The following is a 23,434-nucleotide window of genomic DNA, read 5'->3' as shown; positions in this document are numbered from 1 at the left end:
GCCAGCATCTGCTGTCACCTGAATTTTTGATCTTAGCCATTCTGACTGGTGTGAGATGGAATCTCAGGGTTGTTTTGATTTGCATTTCCCTGATGAATAAGGATGGTGAACATTTTTTCAGGTGTTTCTCAGCCATTCGGTATTCCTCAGGTGAGAATTCTTTCTTTAGCTCTGAGCCCCATTTTTTAATGGGGTTATTTGATTTTCTGGAGTCCACCTTCTTGAGTTCGTTGTATATTATGGATATTAGTCCTCTATCTGATTTAGGATAGGTAAAGATCCTTTCCAAATCTGTTGGTGACCTTTTTGTCTTATTGACGGTGTCTTTTGCCTTACGAAAGCTTTGCAGTTTCATCAGGTCCCATTTCTCAATTCTCGATCTTACAGCACAAGCCATTTCTGTTCTATTCAGGAATTTTTCCCCTATGCTAATATCTTTGAGACTTTTCCCCACTTTCTCCTCTATAAGTTTCAGTGTCCCTGGTTTTATGTGGAGCTTCTTGATCCACTTATATTTGACCTTAGTACAAGGAGATAGTAATGGATCAATTCACCTTCTTCTACATGATAACCACCAGTTGTGCCAGCACCATTTGTTGAAAATGCTGTCTTTTTTCCACTGGATGGTTTTAGCTCCCTTGTCGAAGATCAAGTGACCATAGGTGTGTGGGTTCATTCCGTGTCTTCAATTCTATTCCATTGGTCTACTTTTCTGTCGTTATACCAGTACCATGCTGTTTTTAATCACAATTGCTCTGTAGTAAAGCTTTAGGTCAGGCATGGTGATTCCACCAAAGGTTCTTTTATCCTTGAGAAGAGTTTTTGCTATCCTAGGTTTTTTGTTATTCCAGATGAATTTGCAGATTGTTCTTTCTAATTCATTGAAGAATTGAGTTGGAATTTTGATGGGGATTGCATTGAATCCGTAGATTGCTTTTGGCAAGATAGCCATTTTTACAATGTTGATCCTGCCAATCCATGAGCATGGGCGATCTTTCCATCTTTTGAGTTCTTTAATTTCTTTCTTCAGAGACTTGAAGTTCTTATCATACAGATCTTTCAGTTCCTTAGTTAGAGTCATGCCAAGGTATTTTTATATTATTTGTGACTATTGAGAAGGGTGTTGTTTCCCTAATTTCTTTCTCAGCTTGTTTATTCTTAGTGTAGAGAAAGGCCTTTCACTTGTTTGAGTTAATTTTATATCCAGCTACTTCATTGAAGCTGTTTATCAGGTTTAGGAGTTCTCTGGTGGAATTTTTAGGGTCACTTATATATACTATCATATCATCTGCAAAAAATGATGTTTTGACTTCTTCTTTTCCAATTTGTATCCCCTTGATCTCCTTTTGTTGTCGAATTGCTCTGGCTAGGACGCCAAGTACAATGTTTAATAGGTCGGAAGAAAGTGGGCAGCCTTGTCTAGTCCCTGATTTTAGTGGGATTGCTTCCAGCTTCTCACCATTTACTTTGATGTTGGCTACTGGTTTGCTGTAGATAGCTTTTATCATGTTTAGGTATGGGCCTTGAATTCCTGATCTTTCCAGAACTTTTATCATGAATGGGTGTTGGATCTTGTCAAATGCTTTTTCTGCATCTAACGAGATGATCATATGGTTTTTTTCTTTGAGTTTGTTTATATAATGGATTACGTTGATGTATTTTGGTATATTAAACCATCCCTGCATCCCTGGAATAAAACCTACTTGGTCTGGATGGATGATTGTTTTGATGTGTCAAGAACAAGATTCGGTAAGTGAGAATTTTATTGAGTATTTTTGCACAGATATTCATAAGGGAAATTTGTCTGAAGTTCTCTATCTTTGTTGGATCTTTCTGTGGTTTAGGTATCAGAGTAATTGTGGCTTCATAGAATGAGTTGGGTAGAGTACCTTCTACTTCTATTTTGTGGAATAGTTTGTGCAGAACTGGGATTAGATCTTCTTTGAAGGTCTGATAGAACTCTGCACTAAACCCATCTGGTCCTGGGCTTTTTTTGGTTGGGAGACTATTAATGACTGTTTCTATTTCTTTAGGGGATATAGGAGTGTTTAGATCATTAACCTGATCTTGATTTAGCTTTGGTACCTGGTATCTGTCTAGAAACTTGTCCATTTCATCCAGGTTTTCCAGTTTTGTTGAGTATAGCCTTTTGTAAAAGGATCTGATGGTGTTTTGGATTTCTTCAGGATCTGTTGTTATGTCTCCCTTTTCATTTCTGATTTTGTTAATTAGGATGCTGTCCCTGTGCCCTCTAGTGAGTCTGGCTAAGGGTTTATCTATCTTGTTGATTTTCTCAAAGAACCAGCTCCTTGTTTGGTTGATTCTTTGAATAGTTCTTGTTTCCACTTGGTTGATTTCACCCCTGAGTATGATTATTTCCTGCCATCTACTCCTCTTGGGTGAATTTGCTTCCTTTTTTTCTAGAGCTTTTAGGTGTGTTGTCAAGCTGCTAATGTGTGCTCTCTCTAGTTTCTTTTTGGAGGCACTAAGAGCTATGAGTTTCCCTCTTAGAAATGCTTTCATAGTGTCCCATAAGTTTGGATATGTTGTGACTTCATTTTCATTAAACTCTAAAAAGCCTTTAATTTCTTTCTTTATTCATTCCTTGACCAAGGTATCATTGAGAAAGTGTTGTTCATTTTCCATGTGAATGTTGGCTTTCCATTATTTATGTTGTTATTGAAGATCAGCCTTAGTCCATAGTGATCTCATAGGATGCATGGGATGATTTCAATATTTTTGTATCTGTTGCGGCCTGTTTTGTGACCAATTATGTGGTCAGTTTTGGAGAACGTACCATGAGGTGCTGAGAAGAAGGTATATCCTTTTGTTTTAGGATAAAATGTTCTGTAGATATCTGTTAAGTCTATTTGTTTCATCACTTCTGTTAGTTTCACTGTGTCCCTGTTTAGTTTCTGTTTCCATGATCTGTCCATTGGTGAAAGTGGTGTGTTAAAGTTTCCCACTATTAGTGTGTGAGGTTCAGTATGTGCTTTGAGCTTTACTAAAGTTTCTTTAATGAATGTGGCTGCCCTTGCATTTGGAGCATAGATATTCAGAATTGAGAGTTCCTCTTGAAGGATTTTACCTTTGATGAGTATGCAGTGTCCCTCCTTGTCTTTTTTGATAACTTTGGGTTAGAAGTCGATTTTATTTGATATTAGAATGGCTACTCCAGCTTGTTTCTTCAGACCATTTGCTTGGAAAATTGTTTTCCAGCCTTTCACTCTGAGGTAGTGTCTGTCTTTTCCCCTGAGATGGGTTTCCTGTAAGCAGCAGAATGTTGGGTCCTGTTTGTGTAGCCAGTCTGTTAGTCTATGTCTTTTTATTGGGAAATTGAGTCCAATGATCTTAAGAGATATTAAGGCAAAGTAATTGTTGCTTCCTATTATTTTTGTTTTTAGAGTTGGCATTCTGTTTTTGTGGCTGTCTTCTTTTTGGTTTGTTGAGGGATTACTTTCTTGCTTTTTCTAGGGTGTGGTTTCCGTCCTTGTATTGTTTTTTTTTTTTTTTTTTCTGTTATTCTCCTTTGAAGGGCTGGATTCATGTAAAGATAATGTGTGAATTTGGTTTTGTAGTGGAATACTTTGGTTTCTCCATCTATGGTAATTGAGAGTTTGGCCGGGTATAGTAGCCTGGGATGGCATTTGTGTTCTTTTAGGGTCTGTATAACATCTGTCCAGGATCTTCTGGCTTTCATAGTCTCTGGTGAAAAGTCTGGTGTAATTCTGATAGGCCTGCCTTTATATGTTACGTGACATTTTTCCCTTACTGCTTTTAATATTCTATCTTTATTTAGTGCATTTGTTATTCTTATTATTATGTGTCAGGAGGAATTTCTTTTCTGGTCCAGTCTATTTGGAGTTCTGTAGGCTTCTTGTATGTTCATGGGCATGTCATTCTTTAGGTTTGGGAAGTTTTCTTCTATAATTTTGTTGAAGATATTTGCTGGCCCTTTAAGTTGAAAATCTTTATTCTCATCTACTCCTATTATCCATAGGTTTGGTCTTCTCATTGTGTCCTGGATTTCCTGGATGTTTTGAGCTAGGATCTTTTTGCATTTTGTATTATCTTTGATTGTTGTGCCGATGTTCTCTATGGAATCTTCTGCACCTGAGATTCTCTCTTCCATCTCTTGTATTCTGTTGCTGATGCTTTCATCTATAGTTCCAGAATTCTTTCCTAGGTTTTCTATCTCCAGCGTTGCCTCACTTTGGGTTTTCTTTATAGTGTCTACTTCTCTTTTTAGGTCTTGTATGGTTTTATTCAATTTCATCACCTGTTTGGCCGTGTTTTCTTGCAATACTTTAAGGGAATATTGTGCTTCCTCTTTAAGGTCTTCTACCCATTTAGCAGTGCTCTCCTGAATTTCTTTAAGTGAGTTATTAAAGTCCTTCTTGATGTCCTCTACCATCATCATGAGATTTGCTTTTAAATCCTGGTCTAGTTTTTGGGGTGTGTTGAGGTGCCTTGGACTGGGTGTGGTGGGAGTGTTGCGATCTGATGATGGTGAGTGGTCTTGGTTTCTGTTAGTAAGATTCTTACATTTGCCTTTTGCCTTCTGGTAATCTCTGGAGTTAGTTGTTGTAGTTGTCTCTGTTTAGAGATTGTTCCTCTGGTGATTTTGTTACACTATATCAGCAGACCAGGGAGACTAGCTCACTCCTGAGTTTCAGTGCTCAGAGTACTCTCTGCAGGTAGGCTCTCCTCTTTCAGGGAAGGTGCCCACATATCTGGTGTTCGAACCTGCCTCCTGGCAGAAGTTGTGATCCACTCACGGAGGTCTTAATATCCTGTGGAGGGTCCTGTGTATACCTTCCGGGTGTCTGCAGACTCCACGCCCAAAGTACCCCTGTGCTGGCTGGACTGGAAGGGACTTGTGCCCCTGATCAGGCCGGGTTTTCTGCTTCTCTAACCCATGCAGTCTCAGGTCCAGCGTGATTGGATTGGAGCAGATGCTGTGTTCCAGTCACCAGAGGTCTTAAGATCCCGTGGTGGGTCTTGTGAGTAGCTGGCAGGTGTCAGCCGACTCTGCGCCCTAGCTACCCCCGGTGTTAGCCGATCTGTCTTTATTTCTATTTCTGTCTCTCTCTGTCTCTGTGCCTCTCTGTATATGTGTGTATGTGTATATATATATATATATATTAATTATTATATATATATATATATATATATATATATATATATATATATATACACACACACACATCAAATTGGGAAATATTGGTCCAGAAGACATTGAAGGTTGTACAGAACCATCATGATATGATTTTTGACAGAAAGCATAATATAAAGAGTGTTATTGATGTTGAACATCTAAACTGATTGAAAGTTTTGCTGGGCATATTCCTCTGGGATGCTATCTCTGTTCTCTTAGAGTTTGTAGCATATCTGTTCAGGCTGTTCTAGCTTTGAGTGTCTCTATTGAGGATTCAGGTAGAATTCTAATAGGTCTAACTTTACATGTTACTTGATCTTTTTTTCTTTCAACTGTTAATATTCTTTCTCTATCATGTGTTGTTACTGTTTTGGTCATTATATGCCAATAGATTGGATTTTTCTGATCCAATCTATTTGGTGTTCTGTATGCTTTTTTATAGGCACATCCTTTCATTAGGTTAGGAAATTTTTCTTCTATGATTTTGTTGAAAATATTTTCTGGGCTTCTCCTTCCTCTATTTCTCTTATTCTTTTGTTCGTTCTTTTCATAGTGTCCCAGATTCTTGGATGTTTTGTGCCCCAGATACGTTGCATGTTAAGTTTTGTTGATGTAAGATTTTATTTGAATGATGTGTCCATTTTTTCTATCATATTTTTAATGCCTGAGATTCTGTCTTTTGTCTCTTGTATTTTGTTGATGAAGTTGGCATCTAAAGTTCTTATTTGGGTTTCTATGTTTTTCATTCACAGAGTTCCCTTAGCTTGACTATTCTATTTCCATTTCCTGGTCTTAAATAATTTTATTCACTTCCTTCCACTGTTTGTGTTTTCTACTATTTCTCACTGTATTTGTCCATTTCCTCTTTAAGTACCTCTTTCATTCATACAGGCTCTTTTAAGTTCTTTTTCTTTGTTTCAGCTATGTTGGAATATTCAGGACCTGCTGTAGTAAGGTTTCTCACCTCTGAACATGCCAGACTGTTGCTGAGACAATAGGTTGACCTTCACAAACCGATAACAAGGTCCCATTGTAAGTAGATAACACCCACACAACTCATTTAACATGAAAAGGTTTAGCTGGTGCCTACATATAACCTTTGCTCCTGTGTTCTAGTATCTTTGGTACTCTGCAGCCTACTGAAAGAAAAATGTAAACACCAATCCATCCATGAAACCTTTGATCTACAATGCTAACCTCTCTACAAAATATGATAGGGCAAAGGTGGCACAAAGCTTGTAGGAGTAATCAACCAATATCTGATTTGACATAAGCTAACTCTACTAGATAGAACCCATACCCAACACTGATTGGGTGACCAATAACCAGAGACTAGAAAGCCCAGAGGCCAAAGTAAGAACAAATACTACTGGTCCTTAAAAGAAAAGAAAAAGAAAGGAAAAGATAGCTATAAAATGACCCCTAAAGATATTCTGCTATAGTCACAGATCAGTGTCTTACTCAGCCACCATCAAAGAATCTTCTTCCTTCAGCAGATGGGAACAAATAAGAGACCTATATCCAGACATTATGTGGAGAAGAGAGACCCTGGGCCACAGAGCTCTAAATGGAATTACTCCTCTTAGAGCTCAGGGAACCCTGTGGAAAGAATGTAAGATCCAGAGAGTATGAAGAAGAGGACAAATCCCTCTAATCAATTCAGCAAAACCAATGTGAACTCACAGAGACTGAAACAGCATGCACAGGGCCTACACACATCTGCACAGGTCTTCTGCTATATAGTATGGCTTTAATTTAGTATTTTTAAAATTTTATTTATTTATTCATTTTACATCCCAATCCCCCTCCCCCATCCCTCCTCTCTTCCTAGTCCCACTGTCACAAATCCCTTCCCCCATTAACCCCCCCCCCCAAGGAAGCCCTAGGACCTCCAGTTGCAGTAGGACTAAGCACATTCTCCCTGAGTGAATCACAACCAGGCAGTCTAGGTAGGATAAGGGGATGCAATGGCAGGTGACAGAGTCAGAGAAAGACTCTGCTCCAATTATTAGAGGACCCACATGAAGGCCAAGCTGCACATCTGCTACAAATGACTAGGGGGTCTAGGTCCAGCTCTGGAATGCTCTTTGGTTGGTGGTTAAGTCTCTGGGCCCCTATAGGCCCAGGTTAGTTGACTGTGTAGGTCTTCTTGTGGTGTCCTTGTCCCCTCCAGCTGGCTCAGTTCTATTCCCTACTCTTCCACAAGACTCCCTGAACACCTCCTGATGTTTGGTGTGGGTCTCTGCATCTGTTTCCATCTGCTGCTGAATGAAGCCTCTTAGAAGACATTTATGCTAGATTCCTGTCTGCAATCAGAGCAAAGTATCAATAATAGTGTCAAGGATTGGCTCTTTCCAATGGGATGGGTCTCAAGTTGGGCAGGTCACTGGTTGACTGTTTCCTCAATCTCTGCTATATCTTTATCCCTTATAGGTAGGACAAATTTTGGGTTGAAGGTTTTATGGGTGGGTTGGTGTCCCCCTCCCTCCACTGGAAGTGGAATTGACCACTTCAGTCTACCCATACCCATCTTGTAGGAGTTCAATTTAGGTTATCCCCACTCCCCCCACCCCCCACACTCCCAAGTGTGTGAACAAGTGCATCTCTAAATTTTTTGCCTTCTTTTGGGCTCTTTCCCTTCTGTTGGTATGCTTTGGTGAGTTTCAGTGTGAAAGTTTTTGTCTTATTATATTTTATTTTGATTAAGAAAGAAGAGTGGTATTGAAGAGAATGAAATTACACTTTGTGTGCAGGGAACTTTCCCAATTATATGCACAGAACTACACAAAAGGAGGAGAAAGGGGTGCTGACTTAAATAACATAGGGCAGTTTATTGATTCTCCCATCAGCGGACATAGGTTACTTATTAAATATAACCCAAAAGCTGAAAGTCTGTCTCCTTCTCCCAAGTCTCTCTGTGAACATTCTAGTGCTGAGTTTGACCCCAGTATGGACATGCTTTGTTCTGCATTAAAAATACATGCTTAGTAAACTCACATCAGTATACCAATGACTTCATCTGATCCCCAAAGATCAGATGTGCACTTATGCTTGAAGTCTTTTATTGGACCTGCTGAGAAGCTGCATCATATTTTATTCTGTGGAGAATTGAGATGATTTCCTAGAAACTCTCTCAGCTCCAATTTATAATCTCCCCAAGTTAAGATGCCCCCGAGCTGTATTTAGCTAAAATTGTGGCTTTCTTGAGAGGAATTGGGTTAAGGGAGGGAGTAGTATAGAGATAGAGCACTTTGATCCTGTAATTAAGAAAAACAACTGCAAAAACAAATGTGGGGGAGGAGGGGGAGTATGAAAGGAGGCCTGTGCTTAAGGCATGTGGGGCATTCATTAGGTTGTGTCCTTGTACGGAGCTTTTTGCTGTGACAAGTTGAATGATACTTCTCAAAGCAATGATTAGGTAAAATAAATGATTTATATGAATACTGACAAGTTAGAGAAGGCTTTTCCCCAAAATTGGAAAGCTTTCATTATAGTACCTGTTGTTTTGATTCTGCCACGGAGAACATCCTAAGGGATTTTCTTGAGTGTAGTTGGCTGTAGGAGGTAAGAACCTGCCATAATGGCCCATCTTCATTATCACCTGGACTGTCTTTAGAGTCATCTAGGAGGCTAGTGAGCCATACCTGTGGCTGTGACTCTGAGGGTGTTCCCAGAGTTGTTTATTTAACTCTGGAGAAAGAGCTATCTGGGATATTGGAAGCACCATGCTCATGGCCTGGGGCCTTGATGGCATAAGCTCCAGGAAGAAAGCCATCAAAGAACTGGTGTCTCCATTCCTGTGTTTGTCCCACAATGATGTCAACTGCTCTGCCCCCCATTCTCTCCACCTTGATGAAAGCACCAAGAGACTACTTGATGTAGCCCTCTACAGTGCTGCCCAAAAATAAACCTTCCTTTAGATTGTTTCTGTTGGATACATTGTCATATAAATATATAAGTAACTTGCACTCCTACCTAGTGACAGGAACCTGACTCTGGTAAAGGAACCACAAAGAAGGTACTTATGTCTTGAAGATGTCTTTGATGGATGCATTTGGGAAAGGCAGGGATGAGCAATGAATGTGCAAATAAAGTGGAGTATTATGATAAGATGAGACCCGTTAAGAAAATGACAAGAGCAAAGAACAGCTTTAGACTGAATTGTTAGATAAGGCATCTCTGAAGAGAAGATACCAGAGTTGAGACCAGGGTGGATTAAAGACCCTGATACAGAGCACCAGAGAGAGGGAAAAGCAAGGTCAGAGGCCCTAATATTTGACATGGTAAGAAAAAACTACTCAGCATCCAGTACTTTCCAGTGACCAGCACTGATAAAGGTAGGCTGATGGAACACAGGTCTTAAATTCAACTTCATATTGCTTCCTAGTGGTTCTTTCTAAGAAATAGCATGCTCAAGAATCCTGAGTAGTGAAAGTATGAAGGAATACGAGAAGATTAAAGTGGAGATAAGACACCCCTGAGTATATACCCTAAAGGAAAGGGTCAGTACATAAGGATTTTTGCATATTCACGTACATTTTGCAGCACTGTTCATAGTAGTCACAAAGTAGAGCCAGATTAGATACTTATCAGCAAATGACTGATAAAGAAAATATGTGAAGTATGCACACTACAGTTTTATTCAGCCATACAGAAGAATGAAATGACATCATTTGTAGAAAAGGGGGAAGCAAATACTGGGTTTCTCTCCTATACAGAATATAGAGGTTTGCTTGCTTGTTTGTTTTTTAAGACATGAAGTATTCAGAGAAGTATTTAAGAGAGAAAAGGAGATCAATAGGAAAGAGAGGGACAAGAGAGTGTCAGGGGCTGAATATGATCAAAGCATATCATGGAGGTGAAAATGGCATCTAAAAACATAAACTGCAGCCTTGCTGTATAAGCATCGCTCATCTGTCAAGCGCCCATGTGCTCCTCATGTGAAGGCATTGAGACCTCTCAACTATTTCTAACTCTTTAAATGCCACACCATAGCTCAAATCTATCGAATTTGGAAATTTCAGTGTGAGTTTTGGAGAAGAAAGATGATGTTTGAACTATAGTACCGGTCTTTTAAGACTCTTCCCTGCTGAATGCTCCTTTTTCAAACTTTCCATGTGTCAGTAGAGCTGGCATCTTTGATGCAGTCTCTGGAAATTTCACTCTCCTACCAGTGAAGGACTCTTTGGAGATGTTAAAAATAAATAAATAAAAAATAAAGGAGATGGGGGGGTTGGGTAAGGAAAAGGAGAAGGAGGAAAAAGGGATTGAAGGGAATATGTAGAAAGGTAGACTATCCAAAACACCTTGGTTCATACAAGTTATTGCTGGAAAGAAAGGAAACAGGCAAACAGTAGAGTCCAGACTTCCCCAAGCTCAAAGGAGAAGAAACCAACCTTGGTCCACATTGTAGTGTAGCAATTTGACCAACTTGTAAATAAGACTTTGCATGCTTAAATTTCACAAATAAAAGTAAGAATTGGGTTTTAAAACGGTGTGGGTCAAAGAAGGGAAAGAGGAAATCACACACATGGGGGGGGGGGGTCACCGAAAGAGAAGTGTTCTTCATGTTATCACCTTAGAGATCAGGAAGATTAGCTTGTAATAATTAGGAAACTTTGCCAACAAGTAAACAGCAAAAGTAGCATTTAAAAGCAGGTGTGCTTGATACAAGAGTATGTTCAAGGGCTCTCTCTAAACATCAGGACCCATCTGTGAATTTTCCAAGAATGTCTCTCAGAGTAAAAGCCTGACTTATTCTGATGGATTGGATCCAATTAATGGCACTTAGATAGCTAGCTGAACTTTGACAAAAGGTCTGTAGAGGGGTATGACAGGCTTTTTTTTCCTTTTGCATGTGCAGTTAGGGGTGTCCCATTGTTTCATCTGTGTCCATGGAGAGTGGTTCCAGCATCATGAGCTCCGTGATCTTCCTGTGTTGTTGGGTGGAAGGGCAGCACTCCTGACAGCACTCGCCCTTGGACTGTGTTCCCTCTCAGCCTCTCCTCTCTTCTCTGCTCTACCTTGTCTCAGCCTCTCTTTACTGCCATTTCTTTTGTTTCCCTGTGCATGTTCATATGTATGTGTTCATGCTGTGGTACTCAGGTGCCCACAGATGACTTTTCGGGGATTCGTTTTCTCTTACTACCATGTGGGTCCTCAGGCTAGAACTCAGGTTCTTGAGACTTGGAGACAAGAGCCTTTGTCTGCCAAGTCACCTCTTTGGCACCTTGTCTCATCCTTCTAGCCTGTGTCTATTTTGGCTGTGGTAACCTGTGATTTTTGCAATTCAATTTCTAAGTTTTTCTTTGTAGGGGTTAGTTTTAAAATCTCTGACAAAAATAATTAGTTTTGGGGGGGAAATGAAATAAAAATTTTTAATATCAAAATATTTAAAGGAGGTATACTTTATGACATTAGAGAGTCAGTGATTGGTGCAAATATGCAACTAGATATCTAGGTTATTTTATGTGGAAAATAACAACTCCTAACTTTATGTTTGTTGCCAACTTTTAATTTCAATTGAAAATATGTAGTAACTTCTCAATCGTGAAAATAATGTACAAGGCAGTGTATTACCTTCTGCCCTATTGCTATGACAAAGCACTGTGACCAGAGCAGCTTATAGAAAGAACAGATATTTTGGGCTTAAGGTTCCAGGGGTTTAGAGTCCATCACCATCATGATAGGAAGTATGGCAGAAGGCATGCATTGCAGCAGGAACAGCTGAGAGGTCACATCTCAGCAGAGAGATCACTGGTAATGGCACAAAGCTTTAGGGACTTCCAAGCCTGGCCTCAGTAACACATTTCCTCCAGTGATGCCACAAACCTGCCAAAACAGCCCACCCATTCCCTAATGGGTTGGCAAGTATGGAACCGTCTGAGCCCATGGAGGAGATGCTCAGTCAGACTGCCACAGTCTGTATGTATGAGACTGGGGTCCAGTGACTTAATGTCAATGTTGTAGTTTTTGTTTTTGTTATTGTTGTTTACAAAAACAAAGTCAAACAAACAAACAAAACAGAGTCTTAACAACATATTCCAAGCTGGCCTGGACCTCACTGTATAATCCACACTGACCTTGGCCTTGACCTCAGTCTTGCTCAGCCTCCCCACTGCTGGGATTATAAATCTTTCACACCATACTCTACAGTGTCTGCCCTTTAAGTGACCTGTCTAAGCCTTTGTGAAGGGAAAATTTCCCTCATTTCATTCATCACTGTGGGTAAGTGCTACAGGAGACTTGGCCATAGGAAAAGCCACTTGGAGGAGTTATTTGAACCTAGGAGATTCACTTTGAGACCAAAATCTCAGCTTGACTTCCCTCAGGTGTAAAGATAGCCCCTCCCTATTCGCAGTCGGTGTGCCCCCAGGGCACATAGCCTGAGATTCCCTGACCCCACCTCCATCTTTCTGGGGGAAGTCTGGTAGCCTCTTGGCCACATTATAGGCATAAGCATCTGGAATCTCTTTTCATGAAATGAAGCATTCCCAACTCGCCAACCCCAGCCAATAATGTATGGTCTCCCTGAAAAGCCACTCCCCACTCCCCAAGGTATGTGTTCCCTTGTTCACTTCGGATAAAGAAAGCTGCAGTTTCACCGAATATCATCCAAGAGCTATTTCACAGAATAGTGTCTAGAAGGGGTGTTTCACTTCTCTCAATAAAGAAAAGCTCTAACACTAAACAATTATCTCAAAGAAGATACTCCTTTCCCATTCTGCTGGACCAAGATCTGAGATCTTGGGAACTCGTAGTGGTTCCCAAATACCCCAAGTGTTGGTTCTACGTGGTGGGATTCAAGAAGTCACACTCTGAGAGAGGTCTCACATGGGAGATTTATTCTGGGACAGGAGAGGGGATAAAGAAGCTGCCTCTGGGGAGAAGAAAGAAATGGGGTGGGTGGGGGTTGAATGAGGCCACACATGCGCAGGAGGAGACCATGTAACATGAAATGACAGTGGGAATGTGTCGCCTCTCGGCAGCTAGTGATGAGGTGTCCTGTTGTCTCCAGGTCCCCCCGGGGCTGGCCAAAAGATTGCCCTGCTGTTGCCAGATCCTTCAGGCTGGCTATGGAGGTGCCTGATTGCTAACACCAAGGGCAGAAGCAGAGCCAGGCCCACATAACAATAAGAAATAACAACCTTGTTTAGATGCTACCGTGTCCCTGACATTGCATATATTTTACAAAGGTTACCTCACTTTATCTTCACAGAGTTCCCATTAGGTAGATTTTGGTATGTTTGTCAGATGTGAAATTGGAATTCAGAAAGCTTAGTGGCTCACAGGGTTCCACCCAGTTAATTTACTGCCAGAAGCTAGATTTGAACCCTTGTCTTAATGACTCAAAAGCCTGCACCTCTAGACTCCTAAAGTGGTTGAACCAGAATCTTGGGAGTTGAAGAGAGGAAATCTTTGAAGTGTTACACTTGGACTGAAGGAAAGTACTATAACTGTAGTCATTATTATGAGACATGATAAAAGTTATTGCTGAGACCTGAGGCTATGGCCTTCCAAAAGTGTGAAAATTTTCTTTCAGTTAATGTTGCTAAAATTATCTTAGAAAGGGCAGTTTTATAGTAGAATTAAATCCCTAAGTTTGGATCTGTAAGGGCAGAGGAGTTGCACTGTAATGCTGGAAAGGCATAAAAACAAACAGGAGAAAGGAGAGCGGGTGCAAGCTGAGGGCAGGAAGCAAAAGCTCTCAGGAAGGACAACGAGAAGAGGGGTGGAAAACAGTTGATGACCAAGCACCCGAGACAGGAATGTCCGCATCAGACCTCACCAGAGCTACCTACCCCAGGCCTCATCCAGAGACTCACTATGAATTTATGAACTGGTGGCCAGGGTGGGCAGTGGCAAGCAGTGAGCACAAAGGAAGGAAGGGAAGGAGAAAGTGTCTGAGCTGCATTACGCACATGTCCAGGAGAAAAATGTTCTTTCTTCATTTGTTGAGGGTGAAATTGCTGAGCAAGACCACTGTTCCCATCACAGAGGACCCTGGAGGGAGATCATATAAAGACCTGACAATGAGGTTGGTCCAGATATGTTGGCTCAGAGGCAAATCTATTTGATTGCCCTATTTGATCTTCATTGACCTCAGTCAACAGTTTCAAGGAAAGAAAGAAAGGAAAGTCGGGGAAGAAAAAGAGAAAGGAGAAAGCACTTGTTTCTAGATTTTTGAGGCATCTGCTATAAGGGTAATAAGAGATCCCTTGGATTTAAGATTGGGTTTCATTGCTCATTGATTTTAGTGACATTGATAGAAATTTGATGTTTTACTTTTGGTGTGTTTGGGGGTAGTGGTGCAAGTGCACACTTGTGCACTTGTAGGTGGAGACCAGAGGACAGTTTCTTATGCTTTTCCTCAGACATCATGCATCTTTCCTTACCTTTCCTTTCTTTTTTCTTTTATTTCTTTCCTTGTCTTTTCCTTCCTTCTTTCCTTCCTTCCTTCCTTCCTTCCTTCCTTCCTTCCTTCCTTCCTTCCTTCCTTCCCTCTTCCCTGTCCCCCTCTTCCCCTCCCCCTCCTCCTCCTCTTCCTCTTCCTCCTCTTTCTTCTTTTCTTCTTTCTTCTTTCTTTCTTTCTTTCTTTCTTTCTTTCTTTCTTTCTTTCTTTCTTTCTTTCTTCTTCTTCTTCTTCTTCTTCTTCTTCTTCTTCTTCTTCTTCTTCTTCTTCTTCTTCTTCTTCTTCTTCTTCTTCTTCTTCTTCTTCTGACAGGATCTCCCACCAGCCTGAAACTCTCCAAGAAGGCTCAGATGGCTGGCCAATATTCCCAAGAACCATCGTGTCTCAGTTCTAGGATTATCAGCCTACCACGCTTAGATATTTTATGTGTATTCTAGAGATTTAACATGGGTAGTCATGCTTGTTAGGCAAGCACTTTACCAACTGGGTTATCTTTTCAGTTCAGTTTTTTGATGGAGAAAGTTACCATACTCTTTTGATGCTCTGTCGCTTGGGATACGTATGCTGTGTCTCTGGCTTCAAGGAGCCAGCCTTCTGAGATGCATCCCAGTTGAGGACAGCAGACTCATCTGAAGCCGGAATGTCTTAGGGCTTCTATTGCTGTGGTCGAACATCATCACCAGAATCATCTTACATGTCCTGATCACAGTCTATCATGAGCAAAAGTAAAAGCAAGCACACAAGGCGGGAGCTGAGGGAATGGCTATGGGGCATGCTAATTACCAGCTTGTTCCACATGGCCTGCTCAGTCAGCTTCCTTCTGGCACCTAGGACCACAGTCTTAGGAATGTGAATACCTACCTTCTACATCGATTGGCCCACAAGCCAGTCATGTCGGGGCATTTCTTTAATTGGGGTTCCCTCTTCCAAAATGACTCCAGTTTATCTCATGACATAAAACTAGCCAGCACATCCTCCATGCCTAAAGTATCAAGTGAGAGTTGCTCTAGGGGGCTGTACCTGACAAAGCAAGCCTGGGAAAAAAGGCAGGTTTTTCTCCAATGCATGTGAATGTGGATCTAATGAATACTGCTTAGGTTAAAAATCTCACAATATTACTGAGATCTGCTCTAGGTTAGTTCCTGTGAATAATGCTTGCACATCAAGTCTTATTTAGCCTTAGCAATTAATATATTCATTAATAAATACATGAAAGTTATGAAATGATAGTATTGAAACAGTAGGATGGAAAAGAGATAAAAGAAGATAAGGGGTCAATATAATCCAAGCTTGTTATATACATATATGCATATATTCCAGTAAAGTCCATCTCATTCCCACACATGCATGAGAGCACACACACACACACACACAGAGAGAGAGAAAGAGAGAGAGAGAGAGAGAGAGAGAGAGAGAGAGAGAAAGAGCTTAAAGAAAATAGTAGCATGTGGAGTAAAGGCCTCTCTTGCCTTACCTTCTTTTACCTGGAAAGACTCAGTGGTGGAAATTTGGTATTTCCTTAAAGTCAAGGTGGTTTGGATAAGTATGTGTTTACATGGGTGCTTTTCTTTATTTTCATCTTTTAGCCTAGCTGAGTTGTTTGTTCTCAAATATTTGCTGTCAGCTTGAATACACAAAGCGATATAACATGCATCCTACAGGTGTTTTAGAGCTCTTCAATGGTATTTTGCTCTGTGCCACTCTTGGCTGAGGCTCTGGCTTTAGATTTAAATCCTCTTCCTTAAAATATGGCTGTGCCTTGGTTGCTTAGCTCACTGGAATGCCTTTATGTCTTGTGATATATTTTATATATCATATTTTATATGGTATGACACATATATGTACACACACTAACATAAGTTTCACAATTCCTAGTTCATCTTATGCTTTCACATTTTTCTTCCTATATGGCATGTCTTTATTAGTGATGTTTAATTTATAAATATCTAAGATTGTGTGGGAAGATGATATTATTTTAACATCCGTTTTTGATTTCTTCTATTTCCTGTGCATGTTATCTTATGCTATGCTCATTTTAAATAACCAAACTCAGCAAAGACTTGCAGACTCTCCACATCCAGATCATCCCAGAGTCCGCTTTTCTGGGTGAGTTGTGGAGGGAAGCACCAAAGCTCCAAGTGTGTACAGCTCTGTGAACAATCCCAGGCAGAGAACACACTACACAGTAAACCACACTACACAGTTCCTCTTGATTTTCCTCTTCTCCCTCCACTGCGGATACATGGCAAGTGGTTTACAACTGTCTGGTTCTGTCGCAGTCACTCTTCTTTATATTTGACACTGACAGACACTTCCATTTCCATGTTTCCAAATAATGTTTTAAAAATATTCCAGTCATCTGTGAGCTTGACCCAGACATCAACCTGTGAATTTGTTGATGGAACTTCATTTCAAGCAGGGTGAGAATTTTTGAAAATGTATGGGATGGTCGGATTTGTATTTCACACTTTGAGACATGTCATGGAAACTAAAGGGTAGATAGCAACACATAAATAGCAACTTCGGGAAGCATTTGCATCCCATCCATGAATCTCATGGATCCCTTGTGGTTCATCCAGTCTTTTTTTTTTTTTTTTCATTTATTAGGTATTTTCTTCATTTACATTTCCAATGCTATCCCAAAAGTCCCCCATACACTCCCACCCACTCCCCTACCCACCCACTCCCACTTCTTGGCCCTGGGGTTCCCCTGTACTGAGGCATATAAAGTTTGCAAGACCAGTGGGCCTCTCTTTCTAATAATGGCCGATTAGGCCATCTTCTGATACATATGCAGCTAGAGACACGAGCTCCGGGGAGTACTGGATAGTTCATAATGTTGTTCCACCTATAGGGTTGCAGACCCCTTTAGCTCCTTGGGTACTTTCTCTAGCTCCTCCATTGGGGGCCCTGTGATCCATCCAATAGCTGACTGTGAGCTTCCACTTCTGTATTTCCTAGACACTGGCATAGCCTCACAAGAGACAGCTATATGAAGTTTGTATATGAAGTTTCATTTCCGTTTACTCATGACTTCAAGAACCTGGAAGTTTCTGTAGTTTTGCTTAATATTCTTCCTGTGATGCTCCCTCTCCAGTTCAGGAGCCAGGTAGCTGTTCACATTACTCATGTTCTCTCTGTGTCTCTGTCTCTGTGTCTTTCTGTCTCTGACTCTCTGTCTCTCTCATTCTTGCTTCCCTACCCTTCACTCCCACTCTCACTTTTCCACTTTCTTGTGCTCTGTCTCTCTTTCTCTCTCCCTCTTACTTTTCTTCCCCTCCCTCTTTTTCTTTCCCTCTCTCCTCCCCTCTCCTGCTCTCACTCGCCCTCTCTCCTTCTCTTCCCTTTAGTCTCAGAAATTGCACTATTTGCTTTGCCTTTGGCCTTATGTGCTCCTCATTCTCCCTTCAGTTTCCCTGTTGTGTTTATGTTTCCATTAACATAGCTTTAAAATAATGATATTTCTCTTAGAAACTTGGATAAATGGGGAAAGGTTATGTAGCATTAATTTATTTTTGCCAGGAAATATAACACATTAAACACTAATATTTTAACAAAATTTGTCTTTGTGATATTTAAAAATATAATGCTTATTAAACTCATTGTTAATACTAAGCTGGAAATAAAGAATTATGACTCCTTTGAAAATAAATACCACATTCACAGTGAATTTAATAAATAGAACAGTGGAAACCAAAACCGATGAAATTCACTCATTTAGAACAAATTAGAACATCAGAAAAAATCCAGCAGATCACAAGATTATAATACAGAGAACAAGCACATACCCGAGGGGGAATTGTCAGGATGTTATAGGCAGCATTGGCTAATACAGAAGCTGTAAAGCAATAATGAAGACCAGACCTAATTCATAAATAAATTAAAACATTTTCTGCAACTTGTTCTGATTTTGGAAGACTAAGAATGATTTCAACAAAATTTAGAAAATCATTATACACGTGAATGACCACATTTGAAAAGAAAAGGCTGGTTTATGCTTTTAAAAGAAATGAGAGATGCTGGTAGCTACCTCTGTGTCTTCACTATGACACCGAGAAATAACTGATCTTATACTTGAGAAGACCATTGAGTACTCTTTTCTTTTCTTTTCTTTTCTTTTCTTTTCTTTTCTTTTCTTTTCTTTTCTTTTCTTTTCTTTTCTTTCTTTCTTTCTTTTTTTTTCTTTTCTTTTTTTTTTTTTTTTTTTTTTTTTTGTATAAAGCATTCTGCCTGCATATATAACTGCAAGCCAGAAGAGGGCATCAGATCTCATAGATGGTTCTGAGCCACCATGTGGTTGCTGGGAATTGAACTCAGGACCTCTGGAAGAGCAGACAGTGCTCTTAACTGCTCAGGCACCTCTCCAGCCCTGAGTATTGGCTAGTCTTTAGGAGGAATGATCACATGACATTAGAAGAAGATGATCACATGACATTAGAAGAAGATGATCACATGACATTAGAAGATAGGGGAATCTTAAGAACAAGACTTAGTGTTTGCACTCCTATAACCTGGAGGCAGAGAGAAACAAACAAACAACACACCAAAACAACAACAACAACAAAATGCTGTGTTTATGCAGAGGGTTCTTTACGCCCCAATGCCAATAATTTTATCTGAAATGTATGAAAATCAATGGTCTAAATGGTGCAAAATGTCTTCATCCCTTTTTGTTGAGGTGTCTGATTTCTTATTTCTAGAACTTACTCTTACCCTGACTAAGACAAATTGGTACCAGCATAGTGGGGTATTCCTGTGACAACCTGACCATGTTTTGGGAAGGACTGTGGAAGGACTTTGGAACTTTGGGCTAGAAGATCCATTTGGTGTTAAGAGCTCTGTCAGATGTTGTGTAGGAGTTTGGAAGATAATGCTGAGAACAGTGCAGAAGATGGAGGACTGGCTTGTGAGATTTCAGAGGGAAAATTAAAGACTCTTTTCAGGGCCATTGCTATTTTGGAGTTTGATTATTCTGTGGTTCTGGTTAGCTGGGGCTGAAGAATCAGCTGTGATTAACAAGATACCAGAACTACTAAAGCAAAGCCTTTGCATTACTGGGACTATTGATGCTGGTTAGCTGGAGCTAAGAAATTAGCGGTGATTAAGAAGAGACCAGCATTGTTGAGGTGACATCTTCTGGGAAGTGTTTTCTGAAAGCACAAAGAGGCTGTGTTCCAGAGATAGCCAAGGTTGCATTCCTGCTGCAGCGGGACTTGGTAATGTGTAAAGGTCACCCAGGTGGTACTGGTTTTGAAGGCATGAAGGGGTCACGTAGAGCAGCTGAGACTCAGCACTGTGAGAGGCCATGGAAGGCCATTGCTGAAGGTGCAGCCTCAGTTGCAATTGATGGCCCAGGACTGAAGGGGTCATGCAGTGTTTTTGGAGATGCCAGTACCATGAAATGACCACCAAGAGCAGCAGCAGTGGAATACAGGCATCTGGAGCCTAGAGGAGGACGCATGTTCTACAAAGGGCATGGCTGGAAAAGTGACCCAAGCCCTTGGAGGAGCCCAGAAGATCATGAGTTGGATCCCAGACATTGGATGATTGGAGATTGATTTTTGCATTTGATTGTGACTGTGCCCTGATATTTTCCCTCTTGAAGGAAGAAACAGCCCACAGTTAAGACTTTTAATTGTAAAAAGACTTAGGATTTTAAAAGATATGGATATTTTAAAGAGATTGAAATTTTAAGAATATGTAAAGACTGTGGGATGTTTAAAGTTATTTAGACCTTGGGGATGAATAAGAATATAAGGGTTTAGGCTTACTAGGGATGTGTTTGTGTGTCAAGTTGACAAGGGGTCAATCGTACTGGCTAGTTTTGTGTCAACTTGACACAGCTGGAGTTATCACAGAGAAAGGAGCTTCAGTTGAGGAAATGCCTCCATGAGATATAGCTGTAAGGCATTTTCTCAATTAGTGATCAAGGGGGAAAGCCCCTTGTGGGTGGGACCATCTCTGGGCTGGTAATCTTGGTTCTATAAGAGAGCAGGCTGAGCAAGCCAGGGGAGGCAAGCCAGTAAAGAACATCCCTCCATGGCCTCTGCATCAGCTCCTTCTCCCTGACCTGCTTGAGTTCCAGTCCCAACTTCCTTTAGTGATGAACAGCAATGTGGAAGTATAAGTTGAATAAACCCTTTCCTCCAACTTGCTTCTTGGTCATGATGTTTTGTCCAGGAATAGAAACCCTGACTAAAACACTCCTCACCTGTGTGCTAAGTTAATGCATATTTTAAATAGATTACCTAATCAATAGTGAAATGTTTCTCCTATTAAGTTTAACTGATTTAGTGTTTGGCCAAATCAGAATGTTTAGCTAAGGTTCTGGAATAAGACGCAATGATGTGAGCCTTGATGTTACTGGCAATACATGTGCAAGAATTTACCTTTTACTAGAGAGAGTAAAGTTTCTACAAGATTATCCCAAGTCCCAACTAGTTGTGCCTTATTTAAAATGGGTTTTGTATCTCTTTGATACATTCCCAAGCTCTACTTTCTTCCATTCGTTCTCCTCTGATAAGTAGGTTTAACATGTGTGTGCCTTCCCCTGTGGGTCAGGGTCAAGGGGGCCCATACATTACTCTTATCCACGGAAATGTACCACAATCACATGCTCTGCCCAGTCTTTCCTGTTGTTACCTGCCTTGTTTAAGAATCATAGAGTGAACTTAGTACCACTCTCTCACACCTCTCTCTATACACGTGCCCTTCACATACTGAGAAGAGAAAATGTGTGACAGGTTTGCATTTAGTCCATTAAGGAGTACTGCAGGACTTTTCTGTAATCACAGCAAATTGCATACAGTGCATTTGGGGAAAGTAGCTTGTGATATCAATATATACAGTTCAAGTTATACAATCACCCCTACTGCCAACCCGCTCAATTTCTGTTTGGGCAGAAAAGCTCAAACAGTTCATAATCCAGTACAAGATCTTATAAGTGAGTGGTACTTTCTTGTGGTCTCTTGAGATAGTGAACTAGTTCCAAGACTAATAAAACATTTAGTTAGCATGCACAGAATTAATCACTTTGCAATCGGTGATGTGTGTCTTAAACTAGTGATACTGGTGACAGTCTCCTGGATTATTTTTCTTTAGGGGATGGGATGATATTTTCTTCATGATTGGTTTGTACATTGGCATCATTGCAACATGACAACATGGTCTTTTCCCCCATGTGAACAAAACCAACCTTGAGACCATTGCATATTCAGGAACCATCTGAATGTCGTGGTCTTTATTCCATGTCACCCACAGAGAAAGATGTAATGCTGCTTTCCACTTACGCTTATGTGGTGGTTTGAATATTTTTGGCCCAGGGAGTGGCACTATTAGGTGTGACCTTGTTAAAGGATGTTGAACTCTCAGCTCCTTTTGCACCATGCCTGTCTTGGCACTGCCATTGCCCCCCGCCCCCCGCCCCAGTGGTAACGGACTGAACCTCTGAACCTGTAAGCCAGCCCCAATTCAATGCTGTCCTTATAAGAGTTTCCTTGGTCATGGTATCCCTTCACAGCAATGCAAACCCTAACTAAAACAGATTATGATACCCAGTTCTATCTCATCTGTCTGTAGTCTGTATTCCTCTGCTGCAGCAACTGCAGGCTGCATTTCCTTCCTGACTTTCTGCAGGCACATGAATGCTCAGCCTACTTTGGAATACCTCCCCACAGTGCAACCAAATGCAAGACGTTGGTGCCTTCAAGATAGTATTCTACCTGATAGGTTGGACTAATCTGAAGGTAAGAGAAGTGGGGACCCTCAAGTTTTGATTGGTGTACCTGAAAATTTAAAGAGATGCTTTTGTGGAGAAACATTTCTTCCAAATTGGGATACACAACAGTTTGTAGGAGTTCTCCCAGGGCTTTCGCAGATAGTCTTTTGGAATAAGCTAACACTTTCTCCTTGGGATATTTTACCTATATTAACTTGAGCTAATTAACTTCAGGTTATTTGCCCCTCTGATTAGTTCAAAGCCTGTTTCTCTTGCCTAGCAAAGAAAATAAATATATATCAAAGACTCATCCCATTTCCCTAGGATAACTAACTTCCTTATGTGCTAGTTGACTATCATTAAGCATTCACATGTCCTGATAACTTGAAAATAAACCATTGTGTCATAGTGTGTTGCAAACAAAATGACTGTGTTTAGGGAGGCAATGTGTGAATGAAATATCATATTTGGATGTCATCTGGACTAAGCTAGAAAAGAAGTCACAGTCTGACTTTTTTTTTTTTCCTGGTAAGAGATCAATACTGTCTAGACATGGTCTCATTAGGACTGTGCATTGACTGGGGCCAACTGAGCTTCCTGTAATCTGGGCTGGGGGATGGGCATCTATGTTGCCTAGTATTAGAGAGAACTCCAGATTCACTGGGGTCAATTCTGTGTCTTCCAACACTGTTTAACAAACTGCCTGGTTTTGCCAGAGGACAGATGATACCTATTCCCGAACTCAGATTCTGAGTCCTGAAAGTTCTGGGAAGTGTTCTCCATGGCTGGTGACCATTGCACAGGCCACAGGAGTGCAAACTGTGTTCTAATCTCCAATCCAAGAAAGAGGCTGAACTCGCCTCCTTTCTATCAGCCTGCCGGTTAATTTCTACCAATTAGCTCTGCATGTATGGGGATGATAGTTATCCTTCTTATATTAGTTAGTGGCTTTATTATTTATGACTACATTACAGCAATTTGAATATATTTTCAAGCCAGGATAGTTTATGATAATTATGTAGATCTGAATCTGAAATGTCTTCTATCCTTTCTGTTAGGTATTCAGACTGTTCGATATTTCTAGGATCCTAAGTCTTTTGTTTGTGGTTACTTGTTATTTTTCAAGGACATGAAGCAATGTTTGAGC

General features: G+C 40.6%; 1 protein-coding gene and 1 long non-coding RNA gene across 7 annotated transcripts in view; one reads left to right on the top strand and one right to left on the bottom strand.

Annotated features, from left to right (window-relative positions):
* The window catches only part of Fhit (fragile histidine triad gene), a 1,611,970-nt gene that overhangs the window by 388,162 nt on the left and 1,200,374 nt on the right, over positions 1-23,434 (top strand). The window contains exon 3 of one of the 6 annotated variants that reach the window (NM_001308285.1): positions 22,206-22,315. The exons of the other annotated variants lie outside the window; for them this stretch is intronic. Coding sequence (NP_001295214.1) covers positions 22,214-22,315 — 102 coding nt within the window. The 5' untranslated portion in view covers positions 22,206-22,213. The remainder of the gene's footprint in view (positions 1-22,205; positions 22,316-23,434) is intronic. 6 annotated transcript variants of the gene reach the window in all.
* The window catches only part of Fhitos (fragile histidine triad gene, opposite strand), a 40,449-nt gene that overhangs the window by 5,102 nt on the left and 11,913 nt on the right, over positions 1-23,434 (bottom strand). Inside the window, exon 2 of the long non-coding RNA NR_131139.1 lies at positions 14,080-14,161. This is a non-coding gene — a long non-coding RNA (fragile histidine triad gene, opposite strand). The remainder of the gene's footprint in view (positions 1-14,079; positions 14,162-23,434) is intronic.

This window comes from Mus musculus, chromosome 14, assembly GCF_000001635.26.
Source record: "Mus musculus strain C57BL/6J chromosome 14, GRCm38.p6 C57BL/6J".
Classification (NCBI taxonomy): domain Eukaryota; kingdom Metazoa; phylum Chordata; class Mammalia; order Rodentia; family Muridae; genus Mus; species Mus musculus.
The sequence above is the reverse complement of the archived record's forward strand: the minus strand, read 5'-3'. Positions and strand labels throughout refer to the sequence as shown.